The sequence below is a fragment of the Artemia franciscana genome, chromosome 11, assembly GCF_032884065.1.
Source record: "Artemia franciscana chromosome 11, ASM3288406v1, whole genome shotgun sequence".
Classification (NCBI taxonomy): domain Eukaryota; kingdom Metazoa; phylum Arthropoda; class Branchiopoda; order Anostraca; family Artemiidae; genus Artemia; species Artemia franciscana.
In genome coordinates, this window is record NC_088873.1 from 18,147,919 (window position 1) to 18,165,414 (window position 17,496).

The 17,496-nt window shown below is 35.2% G+C and overlaps 3 protein-coding genes across 10 annotated transcripts in view; all 3 read right to left on the bottom strand.

Moving 5' to 3' along the window:
* The window catches only part of LOC136032913 (2-aminomuconic semialdehyde dehydrogenase-like), an 89,592-nt gene extending 80,843 nt beyond the window's left edge, over positions 1-8,749 (bottom strand). For 2 of the 5 annotated variants that reach the window (XM_065713367.1, XM_065713364.1), the window contains exon 1: positions 8,675-8,749. The gene's annotated coding sequence lies outside the window, so the exon portion shown is untranslated. Of the gene's footprint in view, positions 1-3,729; positions 3,967-8,589 lie in introns of all 5 variants that reach the window. The other 3 variants (XM_065713369.1, XM_065713368.1, XM_065713365.1) reach the window with 3 other exon arrangements.
* The window catches only part of LOC136032911 (uncharacterized), a 155,906-nt gene that overhangs the window by 25,020 nt on the left and 113,390 nt on the right, over positions 1-17,496 (bottom strand). The gene's annotated exons all lie outside the window — the stretch shown is intronic.
* The window catches only part of LOC136032914 (mevalonate kinase-like), an 86,573-nt gene continuing 81,074 nt past the window's right edge, over positions 11,998-17,496 (bottom strand). For 3 of the 4 annotated variants that reach the window (XM_065713370.1, XM_065713372.1, XM_065713371.1), the window contains 2 exons: positions 14,521-14,632; positions 11,998-12,193 (listed from right to left, as the gene is read on the bottom strand). In XM_065713370.1, coding sequence (XP_065569442.1) covers positions 12,039-12,193; positions 14,521-14,632 — 267 coding nt within the window. In that variant the 3' untranslated portion in view covers positions 11,998-12,038. Of the gene's footprint in view, positions 12,194-13,524; positions 13,809-14,520; positions 14,633-17,496 lie in introns of those variants that run through there. The other variant, XM_065713373.1, reaches the window with a different exon arrangement.

A 17,496-nucleotide genomic window follows, 5' to 3' on the forward strand; every position in this document is an offset into this window, starting at 1 on the left:
GCTGCTAGTCCCTGAAATTAAAGAGTGACTTGCTAAGGACAAATCTTCTGAGGAAAAGGTGTTATGGTCAATCCTATGAAATCTTTTCATTTTTCTACATTACAAAACATATTGGATATCCAAAAAAAGTGATATTCCCTGGGGAAAATGCTTCAAGCAATTCAAAGCCGTTTAGAGTAACTAAGTTTAGGCTTGTATGCAGGGAAGAGGCATTCATCCCATGTCATATTCCAACATTGCAAAATTCTTAACAATTTCTTATATTTTCCACATAATTTTTATGTTTGTTTTTTAAAGTCACGCCCGTCCCAGAAATAAAATACTAAGCTACAATTCACATATAGAAAATTGAATGGAAATAAATAGTATCCTCTTCAAGAAGGATCAGCTACGGAAAGGATAAGAATATTTTCTGCAGAAAAGTTAAGAACAATAAAAAGTAAGGAGAAATGCTTGAAATTTTGTGTAGCTAAATTGAAAATTCAGTAAATAAAAAAGTCAATGATGAAAATAATAGATATTCTTAGTCAGGAAAAAATGCAAATGTATTCCAAAGAATAAAAATTCTGAAAAATCCATAGATTTTTCATGGTCTGAAACTTTTAATTGGAGCTTTACAGTTCCCCATTTTAACAAGAGCTAAGAGCTCATATGGCACTTGTGAGGCAAGAAGAGCTAAGAGCCAAGAGCTCATATGGTATGAGCTCTAACAAAATTCTAAGAATCAATAGATTGATTTAAAAGGAAAATCAGAGGCTTAATGCCGGTCAGGATTTAAAATAAGAGCTCTGAGTCACGATGTCCTTCTAAATATCAAATTCATTAAGATCCGTTCACCCACTCGTAAGTTATAAATACCTAATTTTTCCTCTCCCTTTAACCCCCAGATGGTCGAATCTGGGAAAACGACTTTATCAAGTCAATTTGTTCAGCTCCCTGACACGCCTATCAATTTTCATCAATCTAGCACGTCCAGAAGCACCAAACTCGCCAAATCACTGAACCCCTCCCCCTAACTCCCCCAAAGAGAGCGAATCCAGTAAGGTTATGTCAATCACGTATCAAAGACGTTTGCTTATTCTACCCACCAAGCTTCATCCCGATTCCTCCAATACAAGTGTTTTCCAAGATTGCCCCCTCCAACTCCCCCCAATGTCATAAGATCTGGTCGGGATTTGAAATAAGAGCTCTGAGACATATTCCTTCTAAATATCAAATTTCATTAAGAACCGATCACCTATTCGTAACATAAAAATACCCCAATTGTCACGTTTTCCAAGAATTCCGGATTCCCCATCCAACTCCCAAAAATGTCACAGGATCTGGTCGGAATTTAAAATTAGAGCTTTAAAGTACAAGATCCTTCTAAATATCAAATTTTATTAAGATCTGGTCACCCTTTCGTAAGTTACAAATACCTCAATTTTCAAAATTACCCCCCCCCCAACTCCACCAAAGAGAGCAGATCTGGTCCGGTAATGTCAGTCACGTACCTTAGACAGGTTTTTACTCTTCCCACCCAGATTCATCCTGATCTCTCCACTTTAAGTATATTCTAAGATTTCCGCCCCCCCCCCCAATGATGCTGGATCCGGTTGAGATTTAAAATAAGAGATCTGAGTTACAAGGTCCTTCTAAATATGAAGTTTCATGAAGACCCGATCACTCCTTCGTAAGTTAAAAACACGTCATTTTTTCTATTTTTTCAGAATTACCCCCCCTCCCACAGAGAGGATCCTTTCCAATTATGTAAATCACGTATCTAAGACTTCTGCTTATTTTTCCCACCAAGTTTCATCCCGATCCCTCCAATCTAAGCGTTTTCCATGATTTTAGGTTCCCCCGCCCCAAACTCCCCCCAATGTCACCAGATCCGGTCGGGATTTAAAATAAGAGCTTTGAGGCACGATATCCTTCTAAATATCAAATTTCATTGAGATCCGATTACCCGTTCGTAAGTCAAAAATGCCTCATTTTTTCTAATTTTTCAGAATTAACCCCCCCCCCCCCCCAACTACCCCAAAGAGAGCGAATCCGTTCTGGTTATGTCAATCATGTATCTAGGACTTGTGCTGATTTTGTCGACCAAGTTTCATCCCGATCCCTCCACTCTAAGTGTTTTCCAAGATTTTAGGTTTCCCCCTCCCGACTCCCCCAATGTCACCAGATCCGGTCAAGATTTAAAATAACAACTCTGAGACACGATATCCTTCCAAACGTCAAATTTCATTAAGATCTGATCAAACATTTGTAAGTTGAAAATACTTCAATTTTTCTATTTCTTCCAAATTAACAGGCCCCGAACTCCCAGATGGTCAAATCGGGAATCGGGGATACGCCTGCAAAATTTCGTCGTCCTAGCTTACCTGAAAGTGCCTAAAGTAGCAAAACCGGGACCGACAGACAGACTAACAGAATTTGCGATTGCTATATGTCACTTGGTTAATAACAAGTGCCATAAAAACCAAGGAAATGGCATTTTAACAAGGGCAGCACACCCATTATCTTATTTTTATTCTTTTTCCCCAAGCTTGTAGATCTTGAACCAAATCTTATTGAACCATAGCTCATAGATAATCATAACAATGCTCAATGCTCACTTAAATGGAAATTAAAAAGCTTTAATAGATTTTTAGTCACAAAAGGGATCCTGCCACAACAAAGTATCATTTTCTACCTCGAAACCACAATTCATGTGTAACAGGGCCAAATCCCCAAATGAGTGACAATTCTGAGGTAGCCGACACATATAAAAATATTTTTAAAATGTGCACAAATTTCATCTCTACCAAAATCCAAGTAATATGCCATTTTGATCAAATGTTTGGGACTTTGATAAACAAGATGGAATTTTGGTGGGGGGGGGGTAAAACATCTATCTTGTTGACTTCCAAAATATAGTTCCATTGTTACAGCAGCAGTAGATTCACTCTTTTAAAGCTTGAAGTCTGACAACTAAAAAAATGAGACACAGGATTCCTTATGTATAGCTTCCAGTAATTCTTTTTTTTTTGTTCCTGGCCTTTTTCATTTCTTTTGTAAAATACAGGAGGGTTTTAGGATCCCGTTTACGATTTACAGAAGAGAGATTTTCAATAGCTCCCAATAATATTTATTCTGTAAGTGACTATGACTCTTCTAGATCCACACATTAATAAAAGACTAATCACATTGGGCCAATTCATGACGAATTAGACTGTAATTAGCATACACCTGTTTTGTAAATTCTAATCTACATGGTTACAGTCTAAAACTGCAGCCAATGGCAATATGATCACTTGCTCTGTACAGTGGTAGGGGGTCAATATTTATTATAGATTCTTGGTCCTTTAATAACGGAAAATTAAGTACTGAAGGGTTTTGACTTTCTCTAAATCTAGTTGGGGAGCTAAATGCCAGGTAAAGGGAGTGATTAAATAAACATTCTAAAAATAATCTGATTGAACTATTTTCTGAGAATCCAGATCCATTGACCTAATTGTCAATTGGCACTATAATTGGTAGTTTAAGAATGGATTAAAATCAAATTCCAGAGATCAGAAAATGAACTCAGACTTGCTATAATTAGTGGTTTAAGAATAGATTAAAATCCAATTCCAAAGATCAAAAAATGAACTTAGGCATGGAAAAAGTTGGGCATGCTAGAACTAATCCCTTGTTATAGGCTAGATGTTTGCTGAAGAGTTTTGCAGCTTTTAGCCAGAACTAAGCTAATAAGCAAATACTAACAGTAAAAATTATTTGCAGCTCAAATGCAAGTACAGAACAACATCTTTAGTTGTGGCTATGGATTTATTTTGTTTACTAATGGGTGATGGACTTTATGCTGTGTCTAAATCCCAACACATGAAACAATTCAGCATGTATTATTTGATTGCCAGGCTCTGAGAGAGGGGACTATTTCTCCAAAGCGTTTCTGCTCCTTGGCACATTGATTGTAAGACATTTAAGACATCTGTGGATATCCTAAAGAAGAGACAAATTGTTTAGTGATTATTAAAGCATGAAGAAGCCAATTGAAAAGGAGATGATTTACTTATAGATTTTGATTGTGCAGAAGAGAGCAGGAGAGAGTATGAAAAGGCATATTGGTACCAGCTGGCCTAGTGGCCTTAAGCTGCTGGGGACAGGCAGCTCAGGTACCTGCACTTTCCACAATCAATAATTTATGTATTAATGTAGGCTATATCATAGTGTGCACTCTTTGTTTGCTGACTGGGGGAGAATAGTGCTTCTAGTGGCTAGTTTTTCTGATGAAGGAGTCAAAGAGGTGAAAGGACTTGATGATAGTATATATACCTCTCTATAATTTTTGGAACTGGGCTAAACTTGGAGGCAACCTCTAAGTTTTAGTAAAGCTGCCCCAGAGCCTCCTAAAAAAGTATCCATTTTTATTTTTGACTTTAATTAGCAGCTTCGTTTTCTTCAGATTTATAATTTGATGCATATTATTTCTAAAATGTAATTTCTCTTTGGATTAAAGTCAAATTTTTATATTTGGAATATATACATATATAAAGCTTGATATATGGCTACTATTAACAGCTCATGGTAGTGCAAATTGCATGAGGCCAACACAACCTAATGCCATCTTGTTTTCTTGCCTACATTTATATAGATGCTTATTGCTCCTTGAATGGCAACCTTGAGAAAGATATAGATATGGGAGATTGAAGTCGCCAACAATAATCATATTGCCTAGATGCTTCATTTTGATATTAATTGGTATACTAATAGCAAGAAGGGACAGCTCAAGACAGGTAGAACTGGGGCTTTAGTACATGTAACCTATGTGAAAGGACTCAAGAGGTAAGAGAACAGAGATCCACACTTGTTCAACATATGGCTCATAGTTTATAAGGGTAAAGCTTATGGGTTATCAACAATATGGGTAATTTATGGGTTATCAACAATAATTGTATTGCCTTGATGCTTCATTTTATTGTCAATTTATGCACTAACAGCAAGAAGGGACATCTTGAGCAGTGTTGCCAGATCGGACGGAGAGGATTATGCTTCCTTGAGCCCAAAATTATGCTTTTTTAGACAGATTTATGCTATGCTTCTATATTTTCCCAGGTTTCACAAAAAAGTTGATCAGTTAAGACAAGTTAAATTCTGTATTATCTTAATAAAGGTTCTGAATAGAATATAATCTGATAATAATAGCCTAATAATTTATTTTTAACCTGCTAAGGGAACAAAAGCCGGGTATAAACAAAGGAGACAAAGATAAAGGGAAAATAGCATAGAAAACAAGTAAAAAGGCTTTTTTTATGTTCAGGGGAAGGATCTTGGTTCACAATTTTGTCTTTTTTCGCAAGTCGTCTTTCTTGTTTCTTCTCGAAGCGGTTGGCGACATTGGAAAATCATAATGTCTTACGTCATCATCAAAATTTTACTTCAGATACATTAAAAAAAGAAGGGACAAATGCGGTTCATATTCAATGATCTTTTTCATCTTCGCGTTCGGATTCGACTTCTTGACCAGGAGGTGGGGTGGCTACGTAGAGGTTCTTGGAATTGTGGAGCTAGATCTGATTGTCTGTAGGGACATATTTTTTAGCAAACTGTATCTTTTGTTCTTAGTCACGATTTTGTGACCAGCATGGCTTCAATACTTTCTTTCTTCAACCTATTGCTTTTTTGTCTTGATATTACTGATCCAAGAAAAAATTCTTTCTGAGTCTGTGTTTGAATGCAGTAGGAAGAGCACCCTCTCGGCAAGTTCTGCCTGATCTGGAAAAACTCTTTCATCAGTAAACTTTCTCATTTCGCTTATTTTTCTCCACATCAAGTCTGTAGTAATTTTGCTCATAGAGCTTGCGCCACTGGGAGTCAATATCTGTGAGTTTTGGCATGAGACTTGGTAATCGGTTCACTACCCAACACCTATTGACCTAGTGATTTGGTAGATTAGAAAACAATATCTGATCAGCATAAGCTTTTCACAAAATCTTTTGGAGTTTCAGCAATAGTTTGGCGTCTAGTAGCTATCAACCAGTTCTTGAACCATACTGGTCTAGTCTAATGCTCTAATGGAGTAGTCAAGGCAAGACAACTGTGATTTCACCAGCTATTGACAGCTATAAAGCCAATCTTAAAAAGAACTGAGTGACTAAACCATGGCTCATGTAATGGTATGCAGATGTCCTGCAGGATTTTCATTGCTAACTGCAGTATATTGAACTGGTCCATATCACTAGCAAGTATGATTTAAGTTAATAATAAACAACAAAGATAGCCTATATGATAAATGTTTAGTTTCATGAAAAGCTGTCTAAACTGGAAAGTATGCCACAAAGCAGTTTAGAGCACTTAGAAATGCTAATTTTAGAAGCACATCCATTTTTTAGCTTTCTAAAATCCCCCTTCAAAAAACTAAAAATGCATAAAGTGAACAGGGTTTTGAAGCCAAGGAAAATGTTGGGGTTGTACAGTATGAATGAAATTGTATTTAAATACTATTTCTAGTCATCATTGGTATTTTCTCTATAGTAGTAAGTGAAAAGATCATCAAAAAAAAACTTACACGTCCATTAATGCTAATTATTCACTTTCACTTTCAAGTTTAAACTAGCCAGTGAACTGGTGAATCAATGCAATTAGTTAAATATCATGTTTATGTTCAGTTGATTTGAAGAAATGCTTCTAATGCAATGTGAGATTATATAGTTTTTCAGTTCAAGATTCAATTTGTTTGAAAAGATGCTTTGGCTAAGGGAAGGCCTTGGTGAAACAAATTTGGTTGAATACTAAGGTAACATTACCTATAGAGTAAAGCAAGGTCGGTATTCTATATTTATTGAATAGTTATTTGGCCTAAAGCCTGAAAGAGTAAACAAAAAGTATGTCATAAACATCAGCTAACAAGTCAACCTCAGAATATAGACCTTGCCCTGCTACCTACAGGACTCATTTACTTTGCTCTATAGGTATTGTTATGTATATGCAAAATTGGACATTTGTTTTCTTCAAACAGCTGGCTAGTTTAAACCTGAAAGTGAATAATTAGCATTAATGGATGTGAAAGTTTTTTAATTATCCTTTGACTTACTACTATAGAAAAATTGATAAAATTATAGCAGTTCATATAACAGGCTTACCAATAAAGTGAATATACCATCTGATGCCTTTCTTTATGTTCTTTACAAATATAATAATTGCTTCTACCTTAAATTCAAATTTAAGCATTTTTTAACCTAAATTAACCTTATTATAAATATTATTTTGAAAACAATGGAAAAGATGGCACTGAGAAAATTTAGTATTAATTTGTGGAAAACAAGCAATAAGTCATACTTTAATTGAAAATTTGTCATTTTTAAGAGATGAAAAAGTGCTTAAATTTGAATTTAAGGTAGAAGCAACTATTATATTTGTAAAGAGAATAAAAAAAAGGCATCAAGTGGTATGTTTACTTTATTTGTAAGTCAGTTATATGAACTGCTATAATTTTGCCAAAAAATTACCAGTGGTGACTGGAAATAGTATTTCAAATGTAATTTCTTGTACAATCCATAGCCTATCTGACACTATAAGGGGGATGGAGTCAAAGGAGTTGAATTTATTGCCATGTGGTCTTAGCAATCACTAGCCTACATATATTTAAAAAGCATTGGTTAAGGACATAAATGGAAGGCTATTATTACCTTGTTGGGCTATTATTCTATTTCCTCTGGAGGAGTCAAAGGCTAATTCTAATCACTACATTTGGAAAGCATTGGTTAAAGAAATGAATGGTAGCCTATTACTACCTTGTTGGGCTATTATTATATTTCCCCTGTAGGAAACATAGGCTAATTCTCAACTGACAATATAATTTATGGTTTAAGAATAGATTAAAATCAAATTTCAAATATCAGAAAATGAACTCAGGCTTGCTATAGGCTGATTGATGGTTTAAGAAAAGACTAAAATCAATCTCCAAAGTACAGAAAATGAACTTGGGCTTAGAAAAAGTTGGTATGCTAGACCTAGGGTAAAAGACCTCTGTTGGGGAAAGATCTTTTTTTTTGGCACTCTGGATAAATAGATGGGTTTTTGATCCACCCTATTTTTACTATAGCATGATGCAATGTGAGGGTAATAACAAGAGCCCCACCTTGTGAAATTGCCAACATAATTTGTCAGTATAAATTAAGAATGTGATCTCTGTTTTGACAAGCAATTGTAAAGACAAAATTATATTTAATGTTTGTGGTTTATGGAATAAATATCAAGCAATAATGTTTCATTTTTAGAATAAGAAGAAAATCAGCTTTCTGTTCACATGTGGATAAGACTAAAACACTGATAGGCATATATACATCAAAATTGGATAATTGCTATTTCCAAAAAGAGGTCCTTGTAGGCTAGGTAAGTCAATAAATTAATAATTTCAAGTGTTTAATCTTTGATCATTTTAATAAAAACCATATTGATGCATCACTCTATTCATTCATACATATAATTCTCTTTAAAACCAAACTGTAGGGGTTTTAGTTTTAAATAATTTTGCTCAATTGGATAGGCTGCTGGTTCCTTACCATAATCCCTTGCTGTAGTTTTGCCAGAATTAAGCTAATTAACAAAATTTGGCATTTTTACCTTTAAACGTCCTGTAAATAATATTCAAATTATTATTGGGATTCAATCCTTAAAAAACCGCTCTAGTTCATAGAAAAACACCTACTCTTCTCAGGAATCCAAAGCCACGCAAAAAGTTTTGATATTTTTTTTCTATTTCAGTAGGATAAATACCGAAGGATACATAGATGTCTCTTCGACTGACAAACTGGATCATAAAATCATAGGCTATTCCGCCATTTCTACCAAAAATTACTATAATCATTTCAGCTTTCAGAGTTTGTAAAGCATTTCGCCTCCACTTTTACTAATATTTTCGTTTCAACCTACTTACTATAGTTGACGACAGCTTAGTATTGTCTCTGAGTTTAGACAGTTGTAACAAACCAAGCAAGTTCTCACCGAGTAAAGTAAATGATAATAACTACTGGCCTTTAGGTAAACACTTTGAAATAACACATCACGGAGCTTCAAATATTAGTGATTGAATATGTTCACGTTTTTGCATCTAGTACTGAGAGCTAAATTAAAATCTGACAAATTTGGATTGTGTGTGCATACTTAAAATTATATTATTTCCTAACAAAACTATCAGTAAAATTGTTTAATATTACTCCCTTTTTGTAGCGTATCTTCGCTACTGTCAGTTGAATCAGAATTTAAATATATTAGTTTGTCCGAAAGTGAAATGGTGACCCTATACATTCTAAAATGCCCTTTTCCGTCTATATGAAATGTTCTAGAATAGTTAATTAATAATTGTTTCCCACAGGGTAAGTTTCCAGGTAGTTTAAAAATTCAAGTGACACTGCTGTATAAAGGCGGTGATAGAAATGATCTTGGCAATTATCGCCCATTATCACTTTTGCCAGTTATTCCACGTTTTGTTGAAAAATATCTTAGAACTCGGTTAACCCGATTCTTTTTTGCATTTTCATTTATTCAATATTAATTAATTGGTATTCCGATAGAATAGCAAGACGGGGGATGTAATATTCTCGGCTACCATAGTTAATGTAGCTTTAGACAAAAGATTAAATAAAAAAAAACAGAATGCGCCGCCAGTAATTGGCTCAGTTGACCCATAAACTGAGACTAGACATCTATTTCTAACCCATAGATACATAAAATACATAAAATAAACTTTGCAAAGTGAACAAATACAGACCGGATATTTTTTTTTTATTAGCAGTTGTAAACCTATTCCAAAATGGGGTTAATGCAAGGATATGAAGCATGGCGAAATCAAGCTTTATAGCCGAACCACCTTTTCACGTTTGTAAATAGTATTCTAGTATGAATGAAATGATTGATTGATTAATTGATTGCCTTTTCAGGCAAACCGGATCCCAAATTACTAGATTATGAAAATGTCTTTTACTGACAGTCTAGATTACGAAAACGTTTTTCTGTTGACAATTGGGATGATGAACTCGTAATCTAGATTGTAAAGTCGATAGCTGATGTTGAAAAAGAGAAATATGGATTTTGCTGGTTCGTGTTAATATATTTTACTGTTCGGCAGTTTGCAAGTCGACAATCCAGTTATGACCGTCTTTTTTTCCGCTTATAGTTTTAAACCTTGTGTCAAGATCTGATTTGTCAGCGATAAGGACTAATGTTAAGTTGCTCCAGCACAAGAAGCATCATTAGAAGACAATTGTTTCCAAAACACGCAGAGCTAACAGGTTTTCTTTTTATGAACTTATCAATGTTATTAGTTAATACAAGAACTCTCTATTTAGAGATCCCATTTGCCAAAAGATGATTAAAAAAGAATGTTTTGCATAGAAAAGTGTATCATTATACTTGATACAATTATTACATGATTTAGTTCTTTTTTAACCATTTTTGATCATCTTGAGTGGAGGATCAATTTGACTGATGATTTTATATGGAAAATTAACCAATGGATAAGTGGGAATGGTGGGGAGGGTGGAGATTGGAAAAGCCCTTTCGTTTGCTAAAAATTTGGTATATTTTTTCTATATTATACAATTTGGGTCTATTTTGTCATCCATGTTTTTGTTCATCATGTGGGAGATAAACGAAAAAAATTCCAAGCATTGAAAATTTAATAATTGAGTTCCAGGTACACTCGACTATAATTCTGGAAAGAGGCCTTAGGTGAATAAGTGAAAATCCAAAGATAGTCGAAAAGTATCAATCAATGGTAATTAAAATATTTTCTACCAAAAGATAGCTTTCACCGTGTCGTTGATTTGAAGTTTGATTTTACTTATGATCAGGGATTGTATAGGAGTAACTCAGTTAAATTCTAAAATCCACTGGAAGTTCAAATTTGATACCTTAGTCGTTCTTAAAATATGTCACATATAGCCTTTTAACAGTCTGGATATGCATAAGGTCTTTTGATTTAGTATCTCTGAAAGCTTCGACTTAATACTCAGGAACAGAACTTAATTCAATTCCTGAGATGTTGCATATATGTCATTTGGACAATCATGATGCTCTTCAAGTCTTCAGATTTAGTTATGTAGTTGTATTAGTAGCAATAGTAGTAGAATTCTCTGTCTCAATCACAATAGTAGTAGTAGTCACGATCAAAGTCACAATCACAGCCACAGTTGCAATTAGTCGCGGTCAAAGGTAGTTGTAGTCGCAGTCACAGTCGCTAGCGGTTGTAGTCACAGTTACAAATAGTCAGAATCGCAGTCACTTGGGGGTGAAAGTCGCAATCGTAAAGGTTGTTGTCAGAGTTGCAAGTAGATACAGTCACAAGTAGTCGCAGTTGAAAATAGTCACGAGTAGCTGTAGTCGCAGTCACAGAGGCAAGTAGTTGCAGCAATAGTAGCAGTAGCCCTGAAAGTTTCGACTAAATACTTTTAACCCTTCCTAGGAGGCTGCAGATACACCCTTTTGATAGCCTAGATGCACATAAAGTCTGATTTATTTCAACATCCCCCTCGGCATACCCTGAAGTTTCACCTTAATCCCAGTTGTGTTTTTGGACATACCCATGACCAAAGATGGCCCCTTTCCTAACAGTAAATACTGAATATAAACAATGGGAAAATTACATGATTTATAACCCTTGTCCCAGGGACTGTGGGTGGTCACGTAATCCCTGGAGGTATAGTTATTAGACATTTCGATTATTCTGAAATAAATTGCTGTGTTGAAATTTTGATCAGTGTTGAGGGAGGGGGACATCTTAAAAGGGCAAGGGGGCCTGGGAACCATTCAATCACTTTTGACCCTTGAAAAGGCACTAGAGCTTTTTATTTCCGATTGAAAGAACCCTTTCTGATTTTTCCAACTCCTTCCATATGAAGTGGCCTAGTGAAAAGAAAAAAGGAAAAAATACATAGAGCCCACTTCACTTTATTTACGCATTGTTATTGCTGTGCCTAAGCCATTCTTTTTTGTCCGAATAATATGAGAACAATATGTGAGCAATAAGGTGAGTCGAGGGTAACCTATCCATTTTTATTTTAAGAAGTAAAAACTCAATTCTGAAATTCAAAAGAGACACCTTTTCCACCAACAACAGTTTCCCAGCATTCGTAACGTAACTGCATCAGTTCTTCTCTGAGAGATAAAATTTCCTGATCAGTGACATCTGGTGGCAGAAGAATAAAAGCAAATCCCCCTCCACCGGCACCTAAAATAGAATATGCATTTGCATAAGAGATATAACGCAAATTGAAATAATTAATTTTTCACGAAAATTATAATCAAGTGGTAGAGAATATGGTAGAAGGGTCTCCTTTTACAATTACTCTGGCCCTCCAATTACACGCATGATAAATATTTGGATATTCTGATTTAATATAAGGTGTATCACGGCCACCTTTCTGCTAAAAAGTGTATCTAACAAACTTCTCTTTTTGAATGTTTCAATCACCGTTTGAACTTTACATATTTTATATCTTAAATGTTCGATAGTTTCTTATTTCTCCTCCCCCCCCCCTCCCGTATTTGAGCTAATGTCCAGCTTGGAATGAAACTGAGAATATATTGAATATCAACTGCAATTTTCACACAAATAAATTTTTTGGTTTATTAACTTTTCCGCTAATTCTGAAGCAAATTATAGCTCGATCCTGCTAGCCAACATAGATGCAAGGGTTGTATCTCATAATATGAATAAAAGTTGTAGATTTATTTGACAAGATGAGGAAAAGATATATGTAAAGGAGAAAAAATTGATCTATTTTAAAGCAAAAGTTAAATTAATAAAAAGAAAAAAAACAGAAGAAAAACAGAAAGGCTGATAATGACAATGAAGTTATTCTTGATAGCGAATGATTTCTCGGTAGGATTATTCTAATACTGATATTATTATTGGTAAGCTTGGTCAAAATGTAATTTTCCTAGACTTTGGTTTTCTAACCAGTTTGGTCTCTGGGAAGGATTATGAATCCAGAACGAAGACTAATTTCTTTTAAATATTTAAGTCATCAGAAGAGAAAAAAAAAATCCATATGCGTGCGTAGCTGACAATTCCGATGTTTCCGACTCTGTATTAAATTTGTAGAGGATTTTGGTAAGAGAACGGACCAATACTTTATTCTGGGAGCAGTATGACAAAGAATCCTAAGGGTGGGGGTTGTGTGGCTAAGAAGTTATCTCAGCATTGTACAAAAAATTAAGAGAATAACGCAATGAGAATGTTTTTAGGAAAGTGAAATGCAAAAGAAACTAATTGAATATTTCGGCCATATGTCTAAATACATCCTAAGCGAAACAAAAGTAGAGTAAGGATAAAATTCAACTTACAATAAAAAGAACAGATTGAAATTAAAAACAACGATAAAGAAATCCTAAAGTTATCACTTTAAGCAAGTTCAGTTAGGACTCTTAGTCCTATTTCCTCATTACATTGTCCTCTTTATAGTTTGTCTAATGGAAAGGCAGTGCGGTCTTCAGCAATATTTGCACATAGCAGGTAAAAAATCCTACGTCTTGTTTAAAGAGGAATAAAAACAAAGCTCTATTACCAACGCACTTTTATTCAATTATACCATTTAAACAGATACGAGGCACATTCCCCTATATTATATAAGCTTATATCGACACTAGTCACAGCTGGTCTTGTTGAGATTGGCCTTTAAGCTAGTTCAGCAAAACAGATTTTTTCTTCTGCGGTTCCCCTTAGCCTTCTCTAGAGACCATCAGCATTGCACCTCTTATCATTTATGAAACTTTTCACTATATTACCTAGGTTTCCCGTTTGCCTCAAGTACAAGTGCCACCAAAACACTTTGATGTCAATCCTAAAAAAAAATGTTGAGGAACCTGTATAAACTGCCAGCTCGAATAAAAGGCCACTTTCTGACCAGCCAAACAAGGCTGTATAATTTTCCTGGCGTGTCTTCTTCCTTGTCATGGTTTGGAACGTTTTGGCGCATTCTGAACGTGAATGAATACGAAACCAATAAATGTTCTTTTATTGCTGCAAGTATTTTGATATTGACCTCAGCTGAACTTGCTTCAGCATACTTCTGGTCCCATGTTTCATATTCATACGAAATTTCATAAAATTCCATAAAAATAGAAAACTTCTATAAAAAAAGAAATTTTTCATTCTCAGACGAGCCTAGATTTCCCCCCTAGAAATCTGGAAGATATAGAATACTTTTCAAATCAAATCTCACCGAGACGACTCCATGACTTTAAACAAGCTCAATATTAAATGATCCCTAAGAAGTTTACTTCTAAATCAATAAGACAGTCTTTTTTCTTTTTTATATCATTTAGCATAATATTTTTTTTTCTGGAAAATTATTAAATAATAATTTTAAAAAAAATCTGCAAATTTCAAAGGAAACGTTTGTATATATTTTAAAACCGTTACAATTTCCGTCTCTTTCCGATACCAAGCTATAGACAGTTGTAGACTATTGTAGCAACGCAGCAAAAGCTGTTCATTTTTTAAATTATATATAGAAATATCCTAAATTCTCTAGTAAAAAGACTGGTACAAACCTGTCAGTTTTGATTTCATTTTATGTTTAGCAGCAATCTTCACTATTTCATCAAGGGCTGGGTGTCCTGCTCCAACAGCAGAGAGCAGATAATGACTAACTTCCACCAGCTCCTAAAAGTTAAAATAAATTCAAAAGAAACTTGATTCAACATTTTCTAAATTTTGAACATTTTTAATAAGAAGAATCTGATTGAACAAACAAAATACGAAAATGAAAAAAAAAGAATAATAGATTTTCTTCAAAAAGAGTGTGAATGCGAAAACCCGACAAGGAGCAGCGTTGATGCAAATTACTGCTATCGGTACAGAACAAAAACTGAAAGAAAAGTACTAATAACTTGATGATTGAAAGTGTCTTGAATTATTTTCTTTGAGGGACCAACGAGCGTCATATCTTATACCCTTTTTTTTATTTTCTTTGCTAATACCCTATCCCTCAAATTCTCAATTTAGCCGGCATTTTTGAAAAGAAGGTAATAGCGTTGAAGGCAACATCAGACATTTCATTTAGAAGAGCCAAAAATAAGTCCATTGTTTCTTTTTCGGTATGATCCCTCTGTAGTTCTTAAAAATTACTACTGCTACCAACTACTAACAACTTACCACACCACCAAGACACCAGAGGCCAACATGGCTACGCACGCTCCTCCTCCATCCCAATCTATTCAAATCCTCCCGCTTTAGACTCTCCCAGGAAGTTCCTAATTCCTTTAAATCTTTCTTTATGACATCCTCCCAACCCAGGTGCTGACGACCTGCTTTCCGTTTAGTCTTAGACGGTTGGCCAAAAAGGACAATTTTCGGCAATTTATCATCATTCATCCGCAAAAACGTACCCTAGCCATCGCAACCATTCTCTCACTATAGCCCTTGAAAGCGGTATTGGACCACACTTTTCGTAGAGCCTGCTTAATGAAATACGGTCAGTCAGCCTGGTACCCAGAACACTCCGTAGGCAGTTTCTCAGGAAAAAATCTAGCAAATCTTCATCCACTTTTCGCAGCACCCATGCTTCAGACCAATATCTGACCCTTGTCATCACTGTATCTTCCAATATTCTAATCTTGGGTTGCAGACTTATCTTCCTGTTCTTCCGAAAAAAAATTAACTATGAAAAAAAATAACTATGAAGAATAGCAAAACAAGTCTTTGCTATTCTACTTCTAACATCTTCACTGCCCCACCGTCTTTACTAATAATACTACCATGGTAAGTTAAGCTGTCCAGCTGATCAATGTTTTCACTATCCGACGTCACCTTTTCATCTTCACTTATTCCTAGCCTTAATGACTTAGTTTTCTTAACATTAATTTTCAAACATATTCTAGCACCCTGAATTCGCAAAACCCCTAAAAGTTCATTCATTTTACTCGCACTTTCATCTAGGATACTTAAATTATCAGTATAATTTGAGTCCAGGAGAGTTTTCCCTCCCCATTTTATTCCGGGGTCTCCCATTCCCTTTCAAGTGCTCTTTAAGACAAAATCCATCAAAATTATCCATATAATGGGGGATAGCATACAACCTTGCTTAACTCCTGATTTAATAGGAAACCATCTGCTAATCCCATTTCTTACCTTAACCGCAGCAGTGTCATTCTCGTACATAACACGACTTACTTTTAATGTATTTGTCTGGATACCAACCAAGGATAAGAACTTCGCTAAAGCTCCTCTATTAACAGAATCAAACGCTTTTTCATAGTCTATAAAACTGAGGACCAAAGGTGTTTGATAACTCATGCACTTCTCAAATATTAACCTAAAAGTGAAAATTTGGTCGACACATCCTCTACTTTTCTAAAACCGAACTGTTCTTCTCTTAAAACTTTGTCTACAGCATCTCTCAGTCTAAAAATTATCAAATTACTAAGTAATCTGCTACCTACACAGACCAGACCTCAATAATTACAACACTCATTCTTATCACCATTCTTATACAGTGGTTTAATTAATATTTCCCTAACATCGCTATGTGCTTCCCCTTGTTCAAAAATCCTATTCATAACCTTCAATAGCTTATTTCTAATTATTTAAGAAACTGTCTCGCGCGCCCTGGTGGGGCGCCCCACAAGTTGGAAGCCTCTGTCTTAAGGAGTGTTAGATTGGTTAGAATGGTGAAATTCTGGGAGAAAATAATTCGGCTTCCTAGAGTTCGACTTCTTAAGGCAGTTTGTTTTGAGAGCTTGAAGGACGGTAGACGTGATTCGTGGCCAAATCAGGTCAAGAAAATACTGGACCTTTGTGGCCTTTTCGAGATGTGGAATGAAAGAAAAGGCCCAATGGGTGAAAGCGTGTCAGTATGGAAAAAAGTCCAGCAAGCCCTAAATGATACAGAAATCTAAGAGTGACAAGCTCATAAAGATCAATCTATGTCTTTGAAGTTTTACTCCCAAGCTAAAGACTGTTGGAAGGAGGAGGTTTATTTTAAATTTGGGTTGAATAAAGAGGATTTGAAGAACTTGTTGTTGGTAAGAGGGAATGGTTTAGATTTAGGTGAGAGAAGAAAACTTTAGGGAAAGTTTATGCTGGCGGCCGATCCCTAATTTTGCCCTGTGTGTTGATATGTGAATGAAAACTTATTTCATTTTGTATGCGAGCGTGAAGAGCTGTCTGAGTAGCGGAATGAATGTTTTGGACGAGTGTTTGGGAGTGAATGCTGGTTAATTGAGCGCATGGCTGAGAGGAACGCATGTGCTATTAAACAGTTGTGTAATTTTCTTCGTTTAGGGATTAAACACGGGGAATCATGTTTGAGGAGAGCCTGTTACGGTTCTTACGATTGGTGTTTGATGGTTAATATGCTGCACCTTAGCGTGTTTTTTTTTCTAAAGTTGTATTTTGTTCCTGAGATTTGTTTGTAGACTGTATTCTGTGTTACTATGGCTGCAGGCTTTTTTCAATAAATCTCATCTATAGTTTGTACCATTGGAATACAAATCAATTCGAACAAACTCATACTGGTATAGTTCATT